Source organism: Eleutherodactylus coqui, chromosome 12, assembly GCF_035609145.1.
Source record: "Eleutherodactylus coqui strain aEleCoq1 chromosome 12, aEleCoq1.hap1, whole genome shotgun sequence".
Classification (NCBI taxonomy): Eukaryota; Metazoa; Chordata; class Amphibia; order Anura; family Eleutherodactylidae; genus Eleutherodactylus; species Eleutherodactylus coqui.
Window position 1 is genome coordinate 62,157,618 of NC_089848.1, and position 17,994 is coordinate 62,175,611.

The 17,994-nt window shown below is 43.5% G+C and overlaps 1 protein-coding gene across 1 annotated transcript in view; it reads right to left on the reverse strand.

The window, feature by feature from the left end:
* Positions 1 to 2,099: 2,099 nt before the first annotated feature.
* NFE2L3 (NFE2 like bZIP transcription factor 3) overlaps positions 2,100 to 17,994 on the reverse strand; it is a 46,492-nt gene continuing 30,597 nt past the window's right edge. Inside the window, exons 2-5 of the mRNA XM_066585711.1 lie at positions 10,857 to 11,018; positions 10,233 to 10,307; positions 5,473 to 5,574; positions 2,100 to 4,149 (exon numbers count right to left, since the gene is read on the reverse strand). Coding sequence (XP_066441808.1) covers positions 2,914 to 4,149; positions 5,473 to 5,574; positions 10,233 to 10,307; positions 10,857 to 11,018 — 1,575 coding nt within the window. The 3' untranslated portion in view covers positions 2,100 to 2,913. The remainder of the gene's footprint in view (positions 4,150 to 5,472; positions 5,575 to 10,232; positions 10,308 to 10,856; positions 11,019 to 17,994) is intronic.

Consider the following 17,994-nt stretch of genomic DNA (forward strand, 5'->3'; position numbering starts at 1 on the left):
GTCTTGTGTTTTCATGGGACGATAGTCACCTGTAATCACTTTTTTAAAGCAATTAATTGGGCAATTATCGGACTGTGTAAAAGTACTCTAAATCTGACCACAAGGCCAGACTTCTGTGAGACATCTACCCGTTTATCCATACTGCGCAGGTGGTGCCAACAGTGGTGGTGGAAGAATCATTTACATCACCCAGAGACTCAAGCCAGTCATACACTTAACACACTTGTTTAGTCAACAGCTCTATCTCCCAACTCTACCACAAAGATGCACTTTCGACAACAGTAGGACCTCTGGCAATGACTTATCTCCAGTCAACTGGGACACAATGAGGAGGCCCCCACACAGATGAGATCCTCAGCCGATCCCGGCCAACTTTTATTTTGAGCTGTGCTGTCAAGAACTTTTGTTAGAAGTGCTCATTAATGCCCTCTGCACTAATTATTGTCTCAAAGTATAGCTGGTCACAAAAATGTAACTTTCGAAAGAAGGGATATCTGCTAGCCCTGGTAGAAGAGCTTGGACACGTAGCACCATGGTTCCGAACCATAAAAAACAAACATTTAAGATCATTTCAATGCTGTATGAGTAGCTGTCATACGATAGATCTACCGGCAGACGTTTATGCAGAAATACAAGGGCACTTTTAGCTTCACAATCGGAAGTGAAATGTTCATACTTTGGCGAAAATGCTTGGGTACAATTCCAGAATAATACAGAAAAGGCAAATGACTAGCACACAACAATGGCTGATATATTGGATTCTGAGAATATGCTCTGTTAGTGTCTTTTTGGTATACCAAGAGATATATATGTTCTCATAAAGTTCTGTGGGCATTGACTAGATACTACTTAGACCTGGGCTGTATGTTGATTCCGACATGCAAGGGCATGTAAGAATTCAGTAAGTCACAAAATGTAACATCCTCACTTAGGCCGGGTTCACACATGCGCCATTCGGAGGTTCCATCGTAAATCCGGCACAGAATACCAGAAGAAATAGCGCTGCAAGCGGCACTTTTTTTCTGGTGGATGCTGAGCAGCTGAGTGGGAAGGGAATGGACCCTATGATAGTCGATGGGGTCTGTCCGGCGCTGTTTGGTTCTGCCATAAGACGGAACCATTTGGCCGGGGGATTTCCTGTTTCCTGAATGGAACAGCAAAACGGAACCCCCGACAGGTTTGTGCAAGCAGCCTTACTCATGCAAACCGATACTACAGTGTGAAGGATCTTGGGTAGCCATTAGAGATATACGATTTCTGAGCATGTTATTAGATGGGCTATGAGTACAGAAGTCCAATCATAAAATCCCGTACATTACCTGTGCTTGTTATATTCCACTCCAATATAAGGCTATCATAATGTAGTGAAACTAGTTTACAATTAAATGGCATGAACATTCATTGCATATCTACGTGCTTTGACATATTGCAGTGATATACGTCTCTTTGTTAAGTCCTAACCTAGTCTAAGAAATAGTTCCTGGCACTGCAAAAGTTAAGCTCCTTTTACACGGGGCAAAAAATGGTCGGAACGCGCAAACAAGTCGTTTGCTTTAAAATGACGTCCATTTACACACGCAGATAATCGTTTACATTTTTCGCTCATTCAGTCCGTCGTTGATCTGCCAGGGAAATCTGGGATTGGTTTGAAAATGACGGAACTATCGCCTTTTACACGGAACGACTGGCAACGACGAATGATGATTTTTTTATGCCTGCATAAAATGAGCTACAAACGATAAGCGAACGAATTGTCGTTCAATCGTTGGCCAAGTTTACACTCAACTATTAGCCTTCAACTTGAGTCAATGATATTTGAACAGTAATCATTCCATGTAAAACTGGAAATCTCTTACTTAAAGGAGTTGTTAATTGATGAATAACCCTCCCTTCACTAAACCGTAAGTCCCCAACCCAATCGCTTTTCACCCAATGAGAAGTCAAGAGTTGCTCTCGTCCGGCTTACAAAATTATTGGGATTCAGAACCAGTAAGACAAACTGGGGAAAAAAAGGAGAAGCGGGATAAAGGGGGTTCAAAAGTGAATTTCTGGAACACATTTTTGTGTGTATATCCCTGTAGTATAAATGCAAAATAACATTATCGTAAATTAAAATTTCTTTAGCAAATATTCTCATGGTACAAAAAATATTCTGTCAGCCAACAAGTACACTGGAGAAATCACATAGAAAACAATACAAAATAAGCAACTCCAGCTTGCTAGAAATGATAGTCTTAAACACATGACAAAAAAACAAAAACATGATCAGCCACCAGGACCTCTTGAAAAAAAGACAGAGTAGAACAAGAACCAAAGTGTAAAAAAAGTACAAATCATAATTTACAGCTCGTTAACACACCAAAGGTATAAATAAAAACATACATAACGTAATAAAAATGTTAAGCCAGAACTTTACATGAACAATGTGCTCCAGTGCGACAGACTAAATCTAAGGTCACTTTGTATTTTAACAACTTTTCTGGTGGCAAGGTCTTTTTTTTTTGATATGCCAAATGTCCATATTATATACTGTATATTAAAAATCCAATTTTACCAGAAAATTGGCCCCATTTTAACGTAACGATCGATTCTTTCATTAAAAGGTCTTATCGTAAGTTAAATCTATACTTATGAAGGAAAGGAAGCTGCATATAACGGGTAATATTGTACGACCATGCAGATATTCATTGTGGCATTACAGGAGGTCTGTACAAGTTTGGCGCCAGTTTAGGAGGGCAAAAGCAGCTTCTTCGAGTGTCTTCTGTGTTCTTGATAGGACCAGCAATAATGTTCAACTGCCACCTGAACAACAGGTATTGCCAAAGTCTGGTCCAGTTTTTCAACCTCTCCCAATTTACGGCATTTTGAGTTCATGCCACCACTAATTTTGGATGGTTTGTCTTTAGTCAATGTTCATTTTTGTTTCTTGTCCTTCTGTGTGTCTTTGTTTTGCTCCGATTTGAACAGTCTCCTTGGGACAACCATAATGCTGCCATCGCTATTACAGTGCAAGGTGTAGTGGTTTGGATTCACAGGTCGGCCCTGCTCATCTCGTAGACGGTTGAATACATCGCGGTAGAGATCGTTTAGCTTCTGCTTCATGTGGCTCATTGACTTACTACACTGTGCTTGCTCTTTCAGTAGCTTTTCTTTCTGAACTTTCAGCTGGTTTACATCATCCTCCAAGTTCAAAATGACATCCAACTTACGCTTACGACAGTTCTGAGCAGCCACCTTGTTCTTACCTCGACGTCGAATATCTCGTATGACAGACACTTGGGTCTCTGTCAGATAATGCTTGGACAACATACTATTAAACATCTCTACAGGCATACTCACAATTTCATCGACCGTGAATGGTATTCTTAAGGATTTTGCTCTCCGTTCATCTCGACTGAGGCTTTTGTCCATTGCGTTGACACATGGGCTCCTTATTTTGTTAGATTTCATTGACCAGCTATAATGATGTTCTGGACTAGGCTCCACTTGAGTAGGCAGCTGATTATATGTATGGTTATGGTGAACATTGTGTAAAGACATCTCATCATAATTGTTTGAATCATCCAGCTGACCAAATTTGTTGATTTCTGAACCACTCCCACCTACCGCTCCCTCTAAACCATCATATGAGGTGGATTCAGAGTCACTGCTGTAGCCAGCAGCACCTTCTTCTTCCCCAAAAGTTATAGATGAAGTGTCAGATATGCTTGCAGATGTTGGGCTATGGCTTGAATTTAAGGATAGTCCAGAATCAGAGTCTGGTTCTTCAAATAACTGAGAGACTTCCAAAGGATCAAACCCTTCTTCCAGGGCTAGAGACATTAAATTGATTTCATCAAATACATTCTCATCAAGACCAGAAAGAAGATCTTGATTAGTTGAGTTTCTTGAATTATTGTCAGTTGTTGGAAACAGGTTGGTCAGATTTGTGGCACTTAAGGGATCTCCAGGAATAGCACTTGAATTTAACTGTAGTAAGTTCTCTGGTGTGTGGTCCTCACTAGACCCGTTGGTAGGACTTGATGCAAACATGGCTTCCTGTAGACTTATATTTTGGCTTATTGCCTCTGGTAGATGCACATTGAATGGTACTGGAGTGCTGACGGCATTGTTGGTATTAGAAATGGACTGAATGTCTTCCAATGTAATCTAAAGTAGTAAAATAAGAAAACAGTAAGATACACTTTTTTACTATTTCCATAGCTATTTAACCATACAATTACACTTTTCAAATTTACCAATGTTCAGAATGACATTGACAATACAAGCAAGGAGCATGTGAGGAGCACTACACCCACTATTAGAGATGAGCAAGTATACTCGCTAAGGCACATTACTCGAGCGAGTAGTGCCTTAGCCGAGTATCTCCCCGCTCGTCTCTACAGATTCGGGGGGCCGGCGGGAGGGGGGGGCGGGGAGCAGCAGGGGAGAGCGGGGAGGAACGGAGGGGAGATCTCTCTCTCCCTCTCTCCCCCCCGCTCCCCGCTGCAACTCACCTGTCACCCGCGCCGGCCCCCGAATCTTTAGAGACGAGCGGGGAGATACTCGGCTAAGGCACTACTCGCTCGAGTAATGTGCCTTAGCGAGTATACTCGCTCATCTCTACCCACTATCCTTTATGAGGATTAAAGGGGTTTTCCGGGCAAATACTATTGATGACCTATCCTCAGGGCAGGTCATCAATAGCTGATCACTGGGGACCCACTGCTCACGATCGCTGGCGATCACCTGATTACCCGGTCTACTATTAGTTCAGCGAGGCCAGAAGTCATCATTGGGATTGGAGGCAGAATTGTCATAGATGGCTTCACTCACATTGAAATCAGAGGGAGCACTGCTTTACCCTGGCGTCAGAGCCAGGAGTACCAGAAGTATAATAGGAGGATTTCAATGGAAGTGAAACTCTCTATGATGCTTCCACCTCCGACTCCAATGATCCAACCCCACAGCACTGGCAACGGGCTGGGTGATCAGCTGATTGTTGGGGATCTTGAGTGGCGGGTCAACAACTGACGACCTATCCTTGCTTGGAAAATCCCTTTAACAGCCTTCTTTTTAGCTGCATGATGAGACTGAAGGCATTGTCTCAAAATGAAAGCAGGCACCTGTGGTCTCTGTGGGTCCGGCTTCTCTAACTCCCTACGATCAGCTGCTATTCCTAGGAAAAGACATGTCTGCCCAGACATCTTCTCTGCATTGGCAGCTGCAGGGCATATGGAGTATTACATGGCTTTTCATCCAAAGCACAGATAATCCGGGAGCCCTCCGATATGACATCTAAGTGCCTTAATAGGACATATGGACAGAAGTTGTCTTCAGTAAGAACGAATTTAGGCTTTGCAGATACCTCCTGCTTTTAGGAACACCTTGCACTGCTTTGCAATACTAGAGTTTATGGTAACCTAAGTTCTGCTTATGCTAAACTTTCACACTGATGTACTGAAACCAGTAAGAAAAATGACATAATCTTACATTTAAATCAGGCAGAGAAAGAAAGTCTTGCCACAATTCTCCTACTGTGTTCCCAGGTCTGGAGGAGGGTGGTACACTTTGAAAAGAATTTTCACTTGTGCCCTTTAAGAGAAAAACAAGCAAAATATATCGTTATAGGGAACATGTAATCAGAAAACGAGGTTTTTACATTAAACATTTTTTTTACATTTTTTCGACGATTTTATAGTATTAATTTTCCATGTCACTACATATATTTACAAAAAATTCTTATATCCTCCAGTTTTTACTACTAATAGGCTGACAATTCCTGTTATGTACAGCAGCCTAAAAGCCTTATGCACAATGGCTTGGAGGAGACTAATTAGCAGAGACTTTTTATGAGAGGGTGTTATGGACATGCTCTGTGACATGCTTAGAGGTTATTATGCAGGACGGGGGAAGAGGTGAACTGTGACCATCACCTATTGTGAATGGTGTGATCCTGTGTCATCTATATATACACACTGATTGGCCACTTTTAAAGTGACACCCACCCTTTCATGATTGGAGCTTCCCTGTTTGCAAATTAGACAAATGACCATTAGAATGTTAGAATCAAGCGATCTGAGCCGAGGAACTGTGAATGAGGCATGGTCATAGTAGTTGACTAGTTGGTGCCGGTATTTTAAAATTGACCTTGTGGGTTTTCTAGTGCAACAGTGTTGAGAGTATATTGAGAATTATGTGATCGATGAAAAACATCCACTGACAGAGAGTCCTATGCAAGTAAATAACTTGTTGATGAAAGGGGTCAAAGGAGGATGTCAAAAATCATACTGACAAACGGACAGTGCGCAGTCAAGCAAATTGCTGCTGAATACAAGGCTGGTGCTCAAACGAATTGGTGTGCGGAATGTATTCTTAGCACACATTGAGCCCTCTGATACCTATGGAAGGACGCCATGATGAATTACTGTGGTTCAAAAGAGGTCCAACATGCTAATAGATGGATGTCCGGAATAAATTGGCTACTCTGTATAGGTGTCACCTTTCATTATAGTCCTGCGTGTGACAAAGATAATGAGAGGACTACTGAGAGGTTTTCTCTACAGAACAGAAGTAGGCTTAGTGGCCAGAATGAAAACAACAACCTTTTAGGAAACTTGTAAATATACATACTGTATTTCCCTAAAAGTAGGCCTTACCCCGATAGTAAGACCTACCGGGTTTTTGTGGGAGGCTTGAAATATAAGGCCTCCCCCAAAAATAGGACCTACCTAACATGCCCACCCCCCCCCCCCCCCAAAAAAAAAAATCAATACTCACCTGGTCTGCGGCGTCCTGATAGTCCCCGGCGGCGCTGCGGCAAACTTCAGAGTCCTCCCTGCCTGCCATCTCAGCTTTGCTGATGACAGGACTTTGAATACCCCGCCTCTAGCAAAGCAAACGCTGTGACTGGCTAATCGAGCGCCAGCAGCCAATCACAGCCAGCGCTCGATGAGCCAATCACAGCCACTCAGTGATGTCATTCACTGAGTGGCTGAGATTGGCTTATCGAGTGCCAGCTGTGATTGGCTGCAGGCGCTCGATTAGCCAATCACAGCGTTCGCTTCGCTGGAGGTGGGTTATTTAAAGCCCCTTCAACAGCAAAGCTGAAATGGCAGACAGGGAGGACTCTGAAGTTTGCTGCAGCACCACCGGGGACCATTGGGACGCCGTGAACCAGGTGAGTATAAGCCCTCTCACCCCCGAAAATAAGACACTGTGCCTCTTTTGGGGCAAAAAATAATATAAGGCAGTGTCTTATTTTTGGGGAAACACGGTAGTGATATGAAAATTAAAAAAATAAAATAAAAAATTATATATATACACATATGTTTAATATAAAAACTTAACAAGTCATTTTCCAATTGCACATTTTTTAAATTATATTTTCAGTGTTAAAGGGAAAGCTGAGTCTTCAGAGTCATGCACACATGCTCTCCTATATAAGCCTACTAGTAATTATTAGGAAATTATACAGTACCACTGTTTCTGGTGGCGCAATACACCACACAGCTCTGCTACATGCACGTCACACACACAGCACTGCTACATGTACATCACACACACAGCACTGCTACATGTACATCACATACAGCTCTGCTACATACATTCTTCATACAATAGGGATGAAAACCAGCACAGCAGAGTCCTGCGCACACTGATCACCCCATGTCATGTGACCCCAGACTGCTCCCACACAGGTGACTGATCACATGACGGTAACATCATGTTAGTTAGTACTGCATCCCCTACAAACCTCCGCAGCCTCAGTTGTTATGAAATACTAATGAACACCTAGCCGGACAGCAGCCGTATGCTTCCAGGACCTTTGATGACATCACCGTCATGTGATCAGGGGCCGAGCATGTAACTCACTCACGCACGGATGGACAAGTAATCATTAGTAGTTTGATGGGAGAGTGCACACCCAGGACTCTGAAAAGAGTCAGATTTTTGGCCGGTGTGTGAACTTCAGAGGCGAGTACCACGGGAACCAGGAAGCGGGTGAATGTGAAAAATACATCAGCAGCTCCCTGTCACCTCGCCTAACAGCACCATAAGTTAGTTTATGGTGTTGTAGGCAGGGGTTAGTTTCCCTTCAAGGCAAACAACATATAATAATCATAAGATACAAAGTTTCATGTTGTTGCTAATTATGTAAGACACACTCAGAATACTAGTAGTAGTATTAGCCAATTAACCCTCTCCAATCCACTGATTGAAGACATTCTGATTAAAGCCTGTGCAGCTCCGATGTCGGAAGACGTCCGGCAGGGTATTACTACTGTATATTACTGGCCGCTCTGTCAGGGGTCTCTCCAGCATGTCCTATACCGCAGTACTGGCTCTAGTCAGCAGATGGCGCCATTGTATAATGGCAGAAAGAGAAAAATCCCTAGGAAACCCTGAATCCAAAATTGGATTGCAAAGGGTTAAGAAAGGTCAAAAACTCCTTTTCTCAGCCCATGCCTTAAAGTTCTTCATCAAAAGAAATGATAAGTCTGGCCATAAAACCGGCTAACCCAAGCTGCCATGAAATTCACCCTATCCCTGCTCAAAAGGCCTGCAAATCCTACCATGCTACTAATGTCCCTGATCTCCTCCTTGGGTTTTGCTAATGGACAATTTGCGGTCCATAAGCTGCACAGAATCTACAGCTCCTATGGTTTCACTTACTTCTAAAGCACATAGTTATAAGGAGCTTGTGGCTTTACAAGGAAGCGACTCCCTGCTGCTCAACTTTAAGCTGAATGGTTCCCATTTTATGCATAACTTGTAAGTTGCTTATTTACATTTTCTGAAGACCCCTGAAACATAACTTCGGGGGCGGAGATTCACTTTAAGTTAATAACTTCCCCTGTTTCAAGCTTTGCTTAAAGGGGTTGTCCCGCGGCAGCAAGTGGGTCTATACACTTCTGTATGGCCATATTAATGCACTTTGTAATGTACATTGTGCATTAATTATGAGCCATACAGAAGTTATAAAAAGTTTTTTACTTACCTGCTCCGTTGCTAGCGTCCTCGTCTCCATGGAGCCGACTAATTTTCGGCCTCCGATGGCCAAATTAGCCGCGCTTGCGCAGTCCGGGTCTTCTCCTGTCTTCAATGGGGCCGCTCGTGCAGAATGCCGGCTCCGTGTAGCTCCGCCCCGTCACGTGCCGATTCTAGCCAATCAGGAGGCTGGAATCGGCAATGGACCGCACAGAAGAGCTGCGGTCCACGGAGGGAGCAGACCCCGGCGGCCATCTTCAGCAGGTAAGTATGAAGACGCCGGACCGCCGGGATTCAGGTAAGCACTCTCCGTTTGTTTTTTTTAACCCCTGCATCGGGGTTGTCTCGCGCCGAACGGGGGGGGGGGGGGGGGTTAAAAAAAAAAAAAAAAACAGTTTCGGCGCGGGACAACCCCTTTAAGGATTTAGGACAAGATACAGTATTGTCTTTACTCCTTAGGCAGCATCAAGAGTTCTGTATTGGTGACAATCAGAGCTTTACAAATTGAAAGAGTCTTGGAAAAAATCAATTAGATGTCTTCAATGTGAACCAAAGAACAGTTACTATTTACTGAACAGCACTGAAGAAATGACTGTGTGACAATACCCCAGAGCACAGCATGCATCCGCTCCGACAGTGACGCGTCTATGTAATTGCCGCACAGGGACAGTAGTAATGCCAGACAGAGGCCTTAGTCAAGGCTTCTTACTCCATATAGTTTTGCAATGGCAATGCCTGAATATGCACCATGCACTTTATATAGTTTTGCAATGGCAATGCCTGAATATGTCCCATGCACTTTATATAGTTTTGCAATGGCAATGCCTGAATATGCCCCATTCACTCTATGTAATTTTGTAATGGCAATGCCTGAATATGCCCATGCACCCCATATAGTTTTGCAGTGACAATGCCTGAATATGTCCCATGCACCCCATATAATCTTGCAATGGCAATGCCTGAATATCAACCATGCACTCCATATAGTTTTGCAGTGACAATGCCTGAATATGCCCCATGCACTCCATATAATTTTGCAATGGCAATGCCTAAATATGTACCATGCACTCTATATAGTTTTGCAACAGCAATGCCCGTTAACACACCAAGCACTCGTAATGTGGTTTATATAACGCAACCATAAATGCAAAACATCTTTACACCCATTTTTAGTACCATATATAATATTGACAATCCAGCTACTGTCTGCCTAATAATTCACTTATCACAAGGCCCATTACCAGCAACTGAAAGTGATTTACCTCAAGTGCATTTTCAGTTTGTGCCAGCAGCTGAATAAATTCTTCAAAGAACAGAGAGCTCGTGTTTCGATCAATCTGCAAAATTGGAGAAAGTGTCCGTTATAACAAATGGGTCATGGGTTGCTGGAGGATGGCAGTGAAAGTCCAAGCTGATCTGGAACCAACTGAGATTTCAATTTGTCAGTATAATGAATCCTAGACTGGTAGAGTTGGAAGGGACCTCCAGGGTCATCGGGTCCAACCCCCTGCTCAATGCAGGATTTACTAAATCATCCCAGACAGATATTTGTCCAGCCTTTGTTTGAACATTTCCATTGAAGGAGAACTCACCACCTCCTATGGCAACCTGCCACCCCCATTGGCACCCCCACAATGTGCATATGGGCTGCCGATGGGTTCTTATGGTGGCCAGGTCTGCCATCTTTGTACACTAGAAGAAAACACCATAGCTGATGAAATCGGTGAGATGCCAGTGTGAAGGTATACACTGCGGCCATTATCACTTGGGAGACAACCGACAGATCGTCTTTATGGCCCAATAGAGCAGCAACCTGCACAGATCGCCATATTCTAAAGACAGCAAGTCCGCAGACCACTGTGAAAGGCTTTGTATATTGGTCTTACCTCCGCTCTTATGTCGATGCTGTCGCCTGCACCTGTATTGCTCAGGGCATCTTCTTCACTGTGTTGAGTTACCTCCTCCTCCAGTCCTGCCTTCCCGTTGTCATTGTGCAGGTAGCTGTAGCTGTAGGATTCCTCGCTATATCCCAATTTATCTTCTTGTTTCTGAAATATCAAGGAAAACACTTGTTATACAATGGTTGAATTTAGTAAGAGAATTACCATAGGATTGAGTCAATTATACTCAAGTTTGCAAGGACTTCAGCATCTCATGAACCTTTGACGTTGCATTAAAGAATACCAACCGTATCATTGTGTTAGCCACAAAAATGAATCCTGAATGGAAAACATATCTTATAAAGTACAAGGAGACAGAGCTCTATTCATCCTATACATAGCTGTGATCCTCTGTATTACTTTCCTCACCTCAAGTATAACATTGGAGATATGACATATCAGATCAAACTCCTGCAGAGTCAAATCAAGGTACGTGCTCCTGGGCATATACAGTATTAAAGGTATTTGCCAGGACTAAGATATTAATGTCTTTTCCTCAGGATAGGGCATCAATATTGGATTGGTTGGGCTCCATCGCTCAAGACCCCCTACTGAACAGCTCATTGAAGACATTACAACAATTGGGTGGGGCTGCAGCCTCTTCTCACGCCTGTGACATCACATTCATTAGTAAAATATCCTAAGAGAAGCTCAGTGCTATTCAAATGAGCTGCAGTACCAAGCACAGCCTCTATGAAACGTATGGCGCTGTGCCTGGTTTGCTGTGAAATGGTTGTGACTGGCGCTCATTCAAGCACTGATCAGCAGGGGTCCCAAGCGGCGGACCCCCACTGATGGGACATCCTGAGGATGAGTCATGAATATCTTAGTCCCAGAAAACCCTTTTAAGCAGGGAGCCTCGTACCCAACACATCATTTTAAGAATAAAAGATGTCATCTTCAAAACAGAGTCTACAGGTGAAAGGTCACATATGAACAATTACAAGACTTACAACAATAGACCTTCCATTCAGTGCGGAAGTAGCCGTTGCCTGCAGTGTGATGGAACGCTGATTGTTGCAAAAATCGTTCAATCGGCCGAAAGTGAACAATAATTGTACAGTTTAAACGCAAGCCAACGATTGACTGACGAACGACAATCATTCGCTTTTTGTTTGGAGTTCATTTTATGTAGGCATTAAAATCATCGTTGGCTTCTTGTTTTGTTCGAACACAAATGTGAAACATTAAATGAGAAGTCCACGATTCTCAACGATAATCTGCCTGTCTAAACAGCCTGCACAAGCGTGAAAGAGCTGTGGATGACGACATCAGCTCAATCGCTCTGACAAACGAGAAATGTGCAGTTCTCGTTGTGTCTTGAAGGGCCTTTGTGGGCCTCGTGTGGCGAAGAGTGTTGAGCCTGAAGGTTGTGAGTTCAATCCCCGCACAGTTCAGGTAGCTCAAGGTTGACTCATCCTACCGAGGTTGGTAAAATGAGTACCCAGCTTGCTGGGGGGTAATAAATAAATTACCTGAAAGCGCTGCGGAATAAGTTGGCGCTATACAAATAACAAGTCCCTTTATATATTAACGCCTGTCAGTGCTGAAACATCAGGGACTGCTATTAAGGTGCTAGTCATCCTGAGGATTGAGGACCCTGGTAGCGGGGGGCACTTGGGCACCCCACTCCCTCTATAATCCAGACCTGAATGCTAACCATTTGGGCATGAAGCAGTTTAGGAATGGTACAGGTGTCAAAGCCTGAATCTGGTTATTGGAAGAAAGACAAAAAAAGTTTGTTAGGGAACTTTTACATGGGCCAATAGTTGCCCAAATAATTGCTGAAACGAGTGATTACAGAGGACTGTCGGCCCGTGTAAACATGGCATCTACAGGGTACTGAGCAAGAACTAGTAGTTCCGTTTCAGGTGAAATATGCATATGTTCACACGCCCAGGTCGAATCCGCATCCGGGAGGCCCGCAGCGGATTCCGTCTGTAAGCCAGCAGGTGACCCTGCGTACAGAACTTTATTGCATCGCACATGACCGCAGAGGCTCGCAGGCGGTCATGCGCGGTACAGGATTTTGTATTTTCCGCGCCGTCGCTTAGTGATGACACGGATACCCGCAGCCCGTACGCAATGATAATTGCATATAGGCTGCAGGTTGATGTCAATGCTTATCTGCGAGTGTGAAGGAAAATTCGAAAATGCATGCCTTTCAATGCCTGCATTTTACCGCGGATCGTCCATGTGAACGCTGATGGCGGAATCTGCAATTCAAATCCGGTTGTGCGAGACCGGCCTTAAATCAATAGACTGTTTGAATAATAGGGGTGAGGTTCCTGCTTACAGAATATAAGGTAACAGGGGTGACACAAGGGGTACAAGTACTTGTTCTATACGATTAAGCCAAAAAAAAGAAGTGCTGTATACTATACACTACATATATACATGTGGGCAGAGGCGTAACTTGAAACTCCAGGGCCCTGATGCATAACTTGTAACAGGGCCCCCAACTATAATGCTTTACTCATAGTACTGGGCTCCCTATATGGAGAGGAGAGGCCTTATGGGCCCCCTAAGGCTCCTGGGCCCGGGTGCAACCGCATCCCCTGCATCCTCTATAGTGACACCCCTGCATGTGGGGCTCAATAAATATGGTACTCAGGCCATGTTCTTGTTCTCTTCAATGCAACTGTGCCAGAAAACCGCTGGAATTGCACTGATAAACGTGTCCTGTTATATTAGCGTACAACACTATTCATATGGAAGCAAGCCTCGTTTCTTTTTCATTCATTGTGTAGCTGGAAACTCCCAACCCAAACATACACATTAACGCTAACACTAAAAAGCCGGACCCAACCGCAGGCCATTCTAGAATGCATCAATATTCATGACCATCCACTTAGATTCTAATAGTTTAGACTGAAGCTCTAATTTCCCGAGATCTCATATGAGCCGCTGCGGAAAGACACAAGCGGTATTAAATGCTACACAGAACCTTTACCAAAAAGGATAGGAATATGCAAATAAAGCTAAATATTTGATAAGTTTGATACAACTTCATGACAGTGGAAGAGAATTGTACCCAAATATTATATTAGATGTTCAGAAGAAGAAAAGAGAGAGAAGACAAGACGGGAAAATGTCCTTCCCTGTTTCCAGGTGTCTGGACAACGTCCTTCTGTGACCCGTCCAAGATATTACATACTGGATATGACTCTGAGGAGGGAATTTCCCTGTGGAAATGAACAAGACCTAGTACAGTGGAGCATCTAAGTTTGTGAACCCCTCTGAATTTTCAATATTTCTGCTTATATATGACGTAAGGCCTCCTGCACATGGGCGTATTTGCATTGCGGAGTCTGCGGTGGGCGTCCGGACTCCGCAGAAAAAACAGCCCATTCAATGGCAAAATGCCATTTGATCTTCATGAGCGGAAATCGATTGCGATTTTCCACTCGCTGAGAATACATCACAGCATACTGCAACTTTGTGCGGGTTACGCACGTCCGGCTTCCATTGAAGTCAATGGAATCCGTCCGTCCTGCGGCAGTAAGGATCGCGGGATATGCATCACCCCCCAGCGCCGGTACATCCGCAGCATGTGCAGGAGCCGCCAGACAGGTAAGCTGGGGTCACTGGTTGGACATCAGGTCGAACTTCGCTGCGGGAATCCCGCATGTGCGGTCTGATTCTGCTCGTGTGCAGGAAGCATAAAGCTACAGCAGATTTTCACAGTCTTAAAAGTAGATAAAGGAAACCAAATTAAATTAAGACTTAGTCATATATTTATTGTGGACAATCATTCAATACAACATGTCTGTGAGTGGCATAAGTATGTGAACCTTTGCTTTCAGTATCTGCTGTGACCCCCTTGTGCAGCAATATCTGTATCTAAAGGTTTGTGGTAATTGTTGATTAGTCCTGCGCATCGGCTCGGAGGAATGTTAGCCCGTTCCTCCGTACAAAACAGCTTCCGCTGGTATGGTTATGGGTTTCCTCCAAGAACTCCTTGCTTCCTGACCTTCCACAACTTTTCTAGAGGATTATGGTCAGGACTTTGACTTGGCCATTGCAAAACTTTACTTTTTTCTTCTTTTGCCATTCTTTTGTAGAATGACCTGGGTGCTTTGGGTCGTGGTCTTGCTGCATGACCCATGTTCTTTGAGATTCAGCTCCCCAAACAGATGTCCTGTAGATTTCATTTAGAATTTGCTGGTTGAATTCAGAATTCATTGTTACATCAATGATGGCAAGCCACCCTATCCTAGATGCAGCAAACAGGCCCAAACCATGATACTCCCACCACCCCGTTTCACAAATAGTATGGGGTTTTTCTGCGGTAATGCATTGATTTCTTCTCTCCAAACATAACACTTCTCATTTAAGGCAAAAAGCTCTGTTTTGATCTCATCCATCCACAAATGTTGTTCCAGGTGTTTTTTTTAAGCAAACTACAGTTGGGCAGCAATGTTCTTTTTAGTGGAGCAGCGACTTTCTCCTTGCAATCCTGCCATGCACACCATTGTTGTCCAGTGTCCTCCTGATGGTGGACTCTTATGTGAGGAAGGCCTTTAATTGATTAGTGGATACCTTGAGTTCCATTGTAACTTCACAAACTATTAGGCGGTTTGCTCTTTGTCTGATCCTTCTTGGCTGACCTCTCCTGAGAAAAACAAGAATGGTCTGGAACTTCCTCCATTTGTACACATTCTGTCTGACTGTGAATTGGTGAAGTCCAAACTCTTAAATGATGTTTTTTTAATCTTTTCTATCCTGAAGAGAATCTACAACTCTTCTCCTGAGGTCCCCAGAAATCTCCTTTGTTCGAGCCATAATACACTTAACACATAACTTGTTGTGAAGATCAGACTTTCATAGATCCCTATTCTTTGAATACAACAGGTTGCCCCCTCACACGTCTCTGTCATCTCATTGATTGATAACACCTGACTCTAATTTCACTCTCAAATTATCTGCTAATCTTAAAGGTTCACATACTTTTGCCATTCGCAGACACGCGATAATGGATCATTTTCCTCAATAAATAAATTACCAAGTCTAATATTTTTGACAGAATTGTTTCTCTTTATCTACTTTTAGGAATTGTGTGAAAATCTGATGGAGTTTAAAGTCATATATAAGCAGAAATATGAAAATTCTGAAGAGTTCACAAACTTTCAAGCACCGCAATATATACGTAGTTGGTCTTACATGGTTTAATGTTTCAAGGAAATATCTTATTGGTCATATGTTCGTAAGCTGCACAAATGTATCTACTAGAGATGAGCGAGCATGCTCGTTTTGAGCAATTAATCGAACGAACATCGCTTTTTTCGAGTAACTGCCTTCTCGTCCGAAAAGATTCAGGGGGTAGCGGGGGTGAGTGGGTGGTTGCAGGGGGGAGAAAGATATCTCCCTCTCTCCCCTGCTACCTCTCGCCCCACCCTGCCACCCTTCAAATCTTTTCGGATGAGAAGTCAGTTACTCTAAAAAAAGCGATGCTCGTTCGAGTAATTGCTCTAAACGAGCACGCTCGCTCATCTCTAGTATCTACCTTTAGAGGTCAGGCCGGGCTCAGACGGCCATAATTAACGGTGTGCCACTCGCTAGAGACATGCGTGAACACACAGCCAGTAAGGAGAGACAGGTGTACTTGCTGCATGGCACCAATCACTATGCACTATCTTGGCATGTATGCATGCATTGCATGCGCCAAGACAGAACATGCTACAATTTTGTTTGCACGCGTAGTTTGCGCAATTCATGTGTACAGCAACATGGTAGACTGGTACAGTGTATTATTCGCAAAATTGGCACAGGTGTAATATGCTGCGAACACATACTCATGTGAGCCCGGCCTCAGACTGAAGAAGCTAGAGTCGGATGCCAGAAAAGCAGTTACCCACCGGTGCCCTAGAGCTTTGCTATGACTGGCAGCCACAAGCTTTAACATGTAAGGAGGAAGTAGAGCAGGTAAGACGTCTGGCAACTTCAGGCTCCTTATTTATAAAGACACCGTGGATTCTTCTGGAAGAGGTTCATTGCGGCAGTCATTGTTCATGGCTATACTGAAAAAGTGGTAAAACCTTTTGTACCTTTGCTTAAAGTTCCTGTGTACTAAGTAAAAGGGTCGTCTTCAACCAATATAACCTGTCAGTCAAATAAGGTATGGAACCAGGAGCAGAATGCAGGACGGGAGGGAGGTGGCACGGAGGGGTCAGTCTGAGTAGCCAAATCTTCAACAGATGGATCCCTTCCCCCAGCAGCTTATAGGCTTTAACATTTGTTCTCCTTTCCACCAGTTATCAAATCCTGAACCGCCCTTCTCTATGTGTTCTCCTGCCAACCTACCAATTACCTAAACTGCTATACATGCAACAACACAAAGTGCCGGGATTCACAGCCGGGATTTAAGGTATATTTTTGTATGGAATTCTCTATTTCTTACACTCATTGCTGTCTGTTCAGGTGTAATCTATTTGCAGTCCATATTTTGAAACATTGTTTCTTTCCCATCACAAGTTTTGAAAACAGCATTGAAAGTGTTTCAGTCCATTGTTTTCCATTGTTCGACTAAGTGACATGAAAAAAACTAAATAAAAAAGAAAATAATGAAGGTTACGGCAGCATTTTTGCACCATTGATGGATCATATGTTTTTATAACCATAGGTATGGAAAACAATGATGTGAATGAGTCTCTGTTGCAGCGTTTGCCCTTTGTGACCTTGAACAAAATCTTTTGTCTCCCTGTTTCCTGTTATCCAAAAATAACATTGAACTGCTTTTTAATGCAAGTCTGCATTGTTCCAGCAGTCATTATTGGGTTTCAGGTATTAAAGGGGTTAGGCCGGTTTCACATCTGCAGCTGGACGCAGTTCCGGCTGCTAATACTGGAAGAAGAAGCACTACATCCAGTGTTTTTTATTCCGTCCCAAAACCGGGTGGAAAGCGGGCAGACCCCATTATAGTCTATGGGGTCAGTTCCATCTAAAAAGTCATTCAGCTATGGGGATTCCACTTAACAGAACAGGAAAGCTGAATCCCCAGAGCAGGTGTGAAAGCACCTTTATCCCAGCAAAAACATTGGATAGTTAATAAATGTGTGACCGCTAAAGGATCACGAGAATGGTG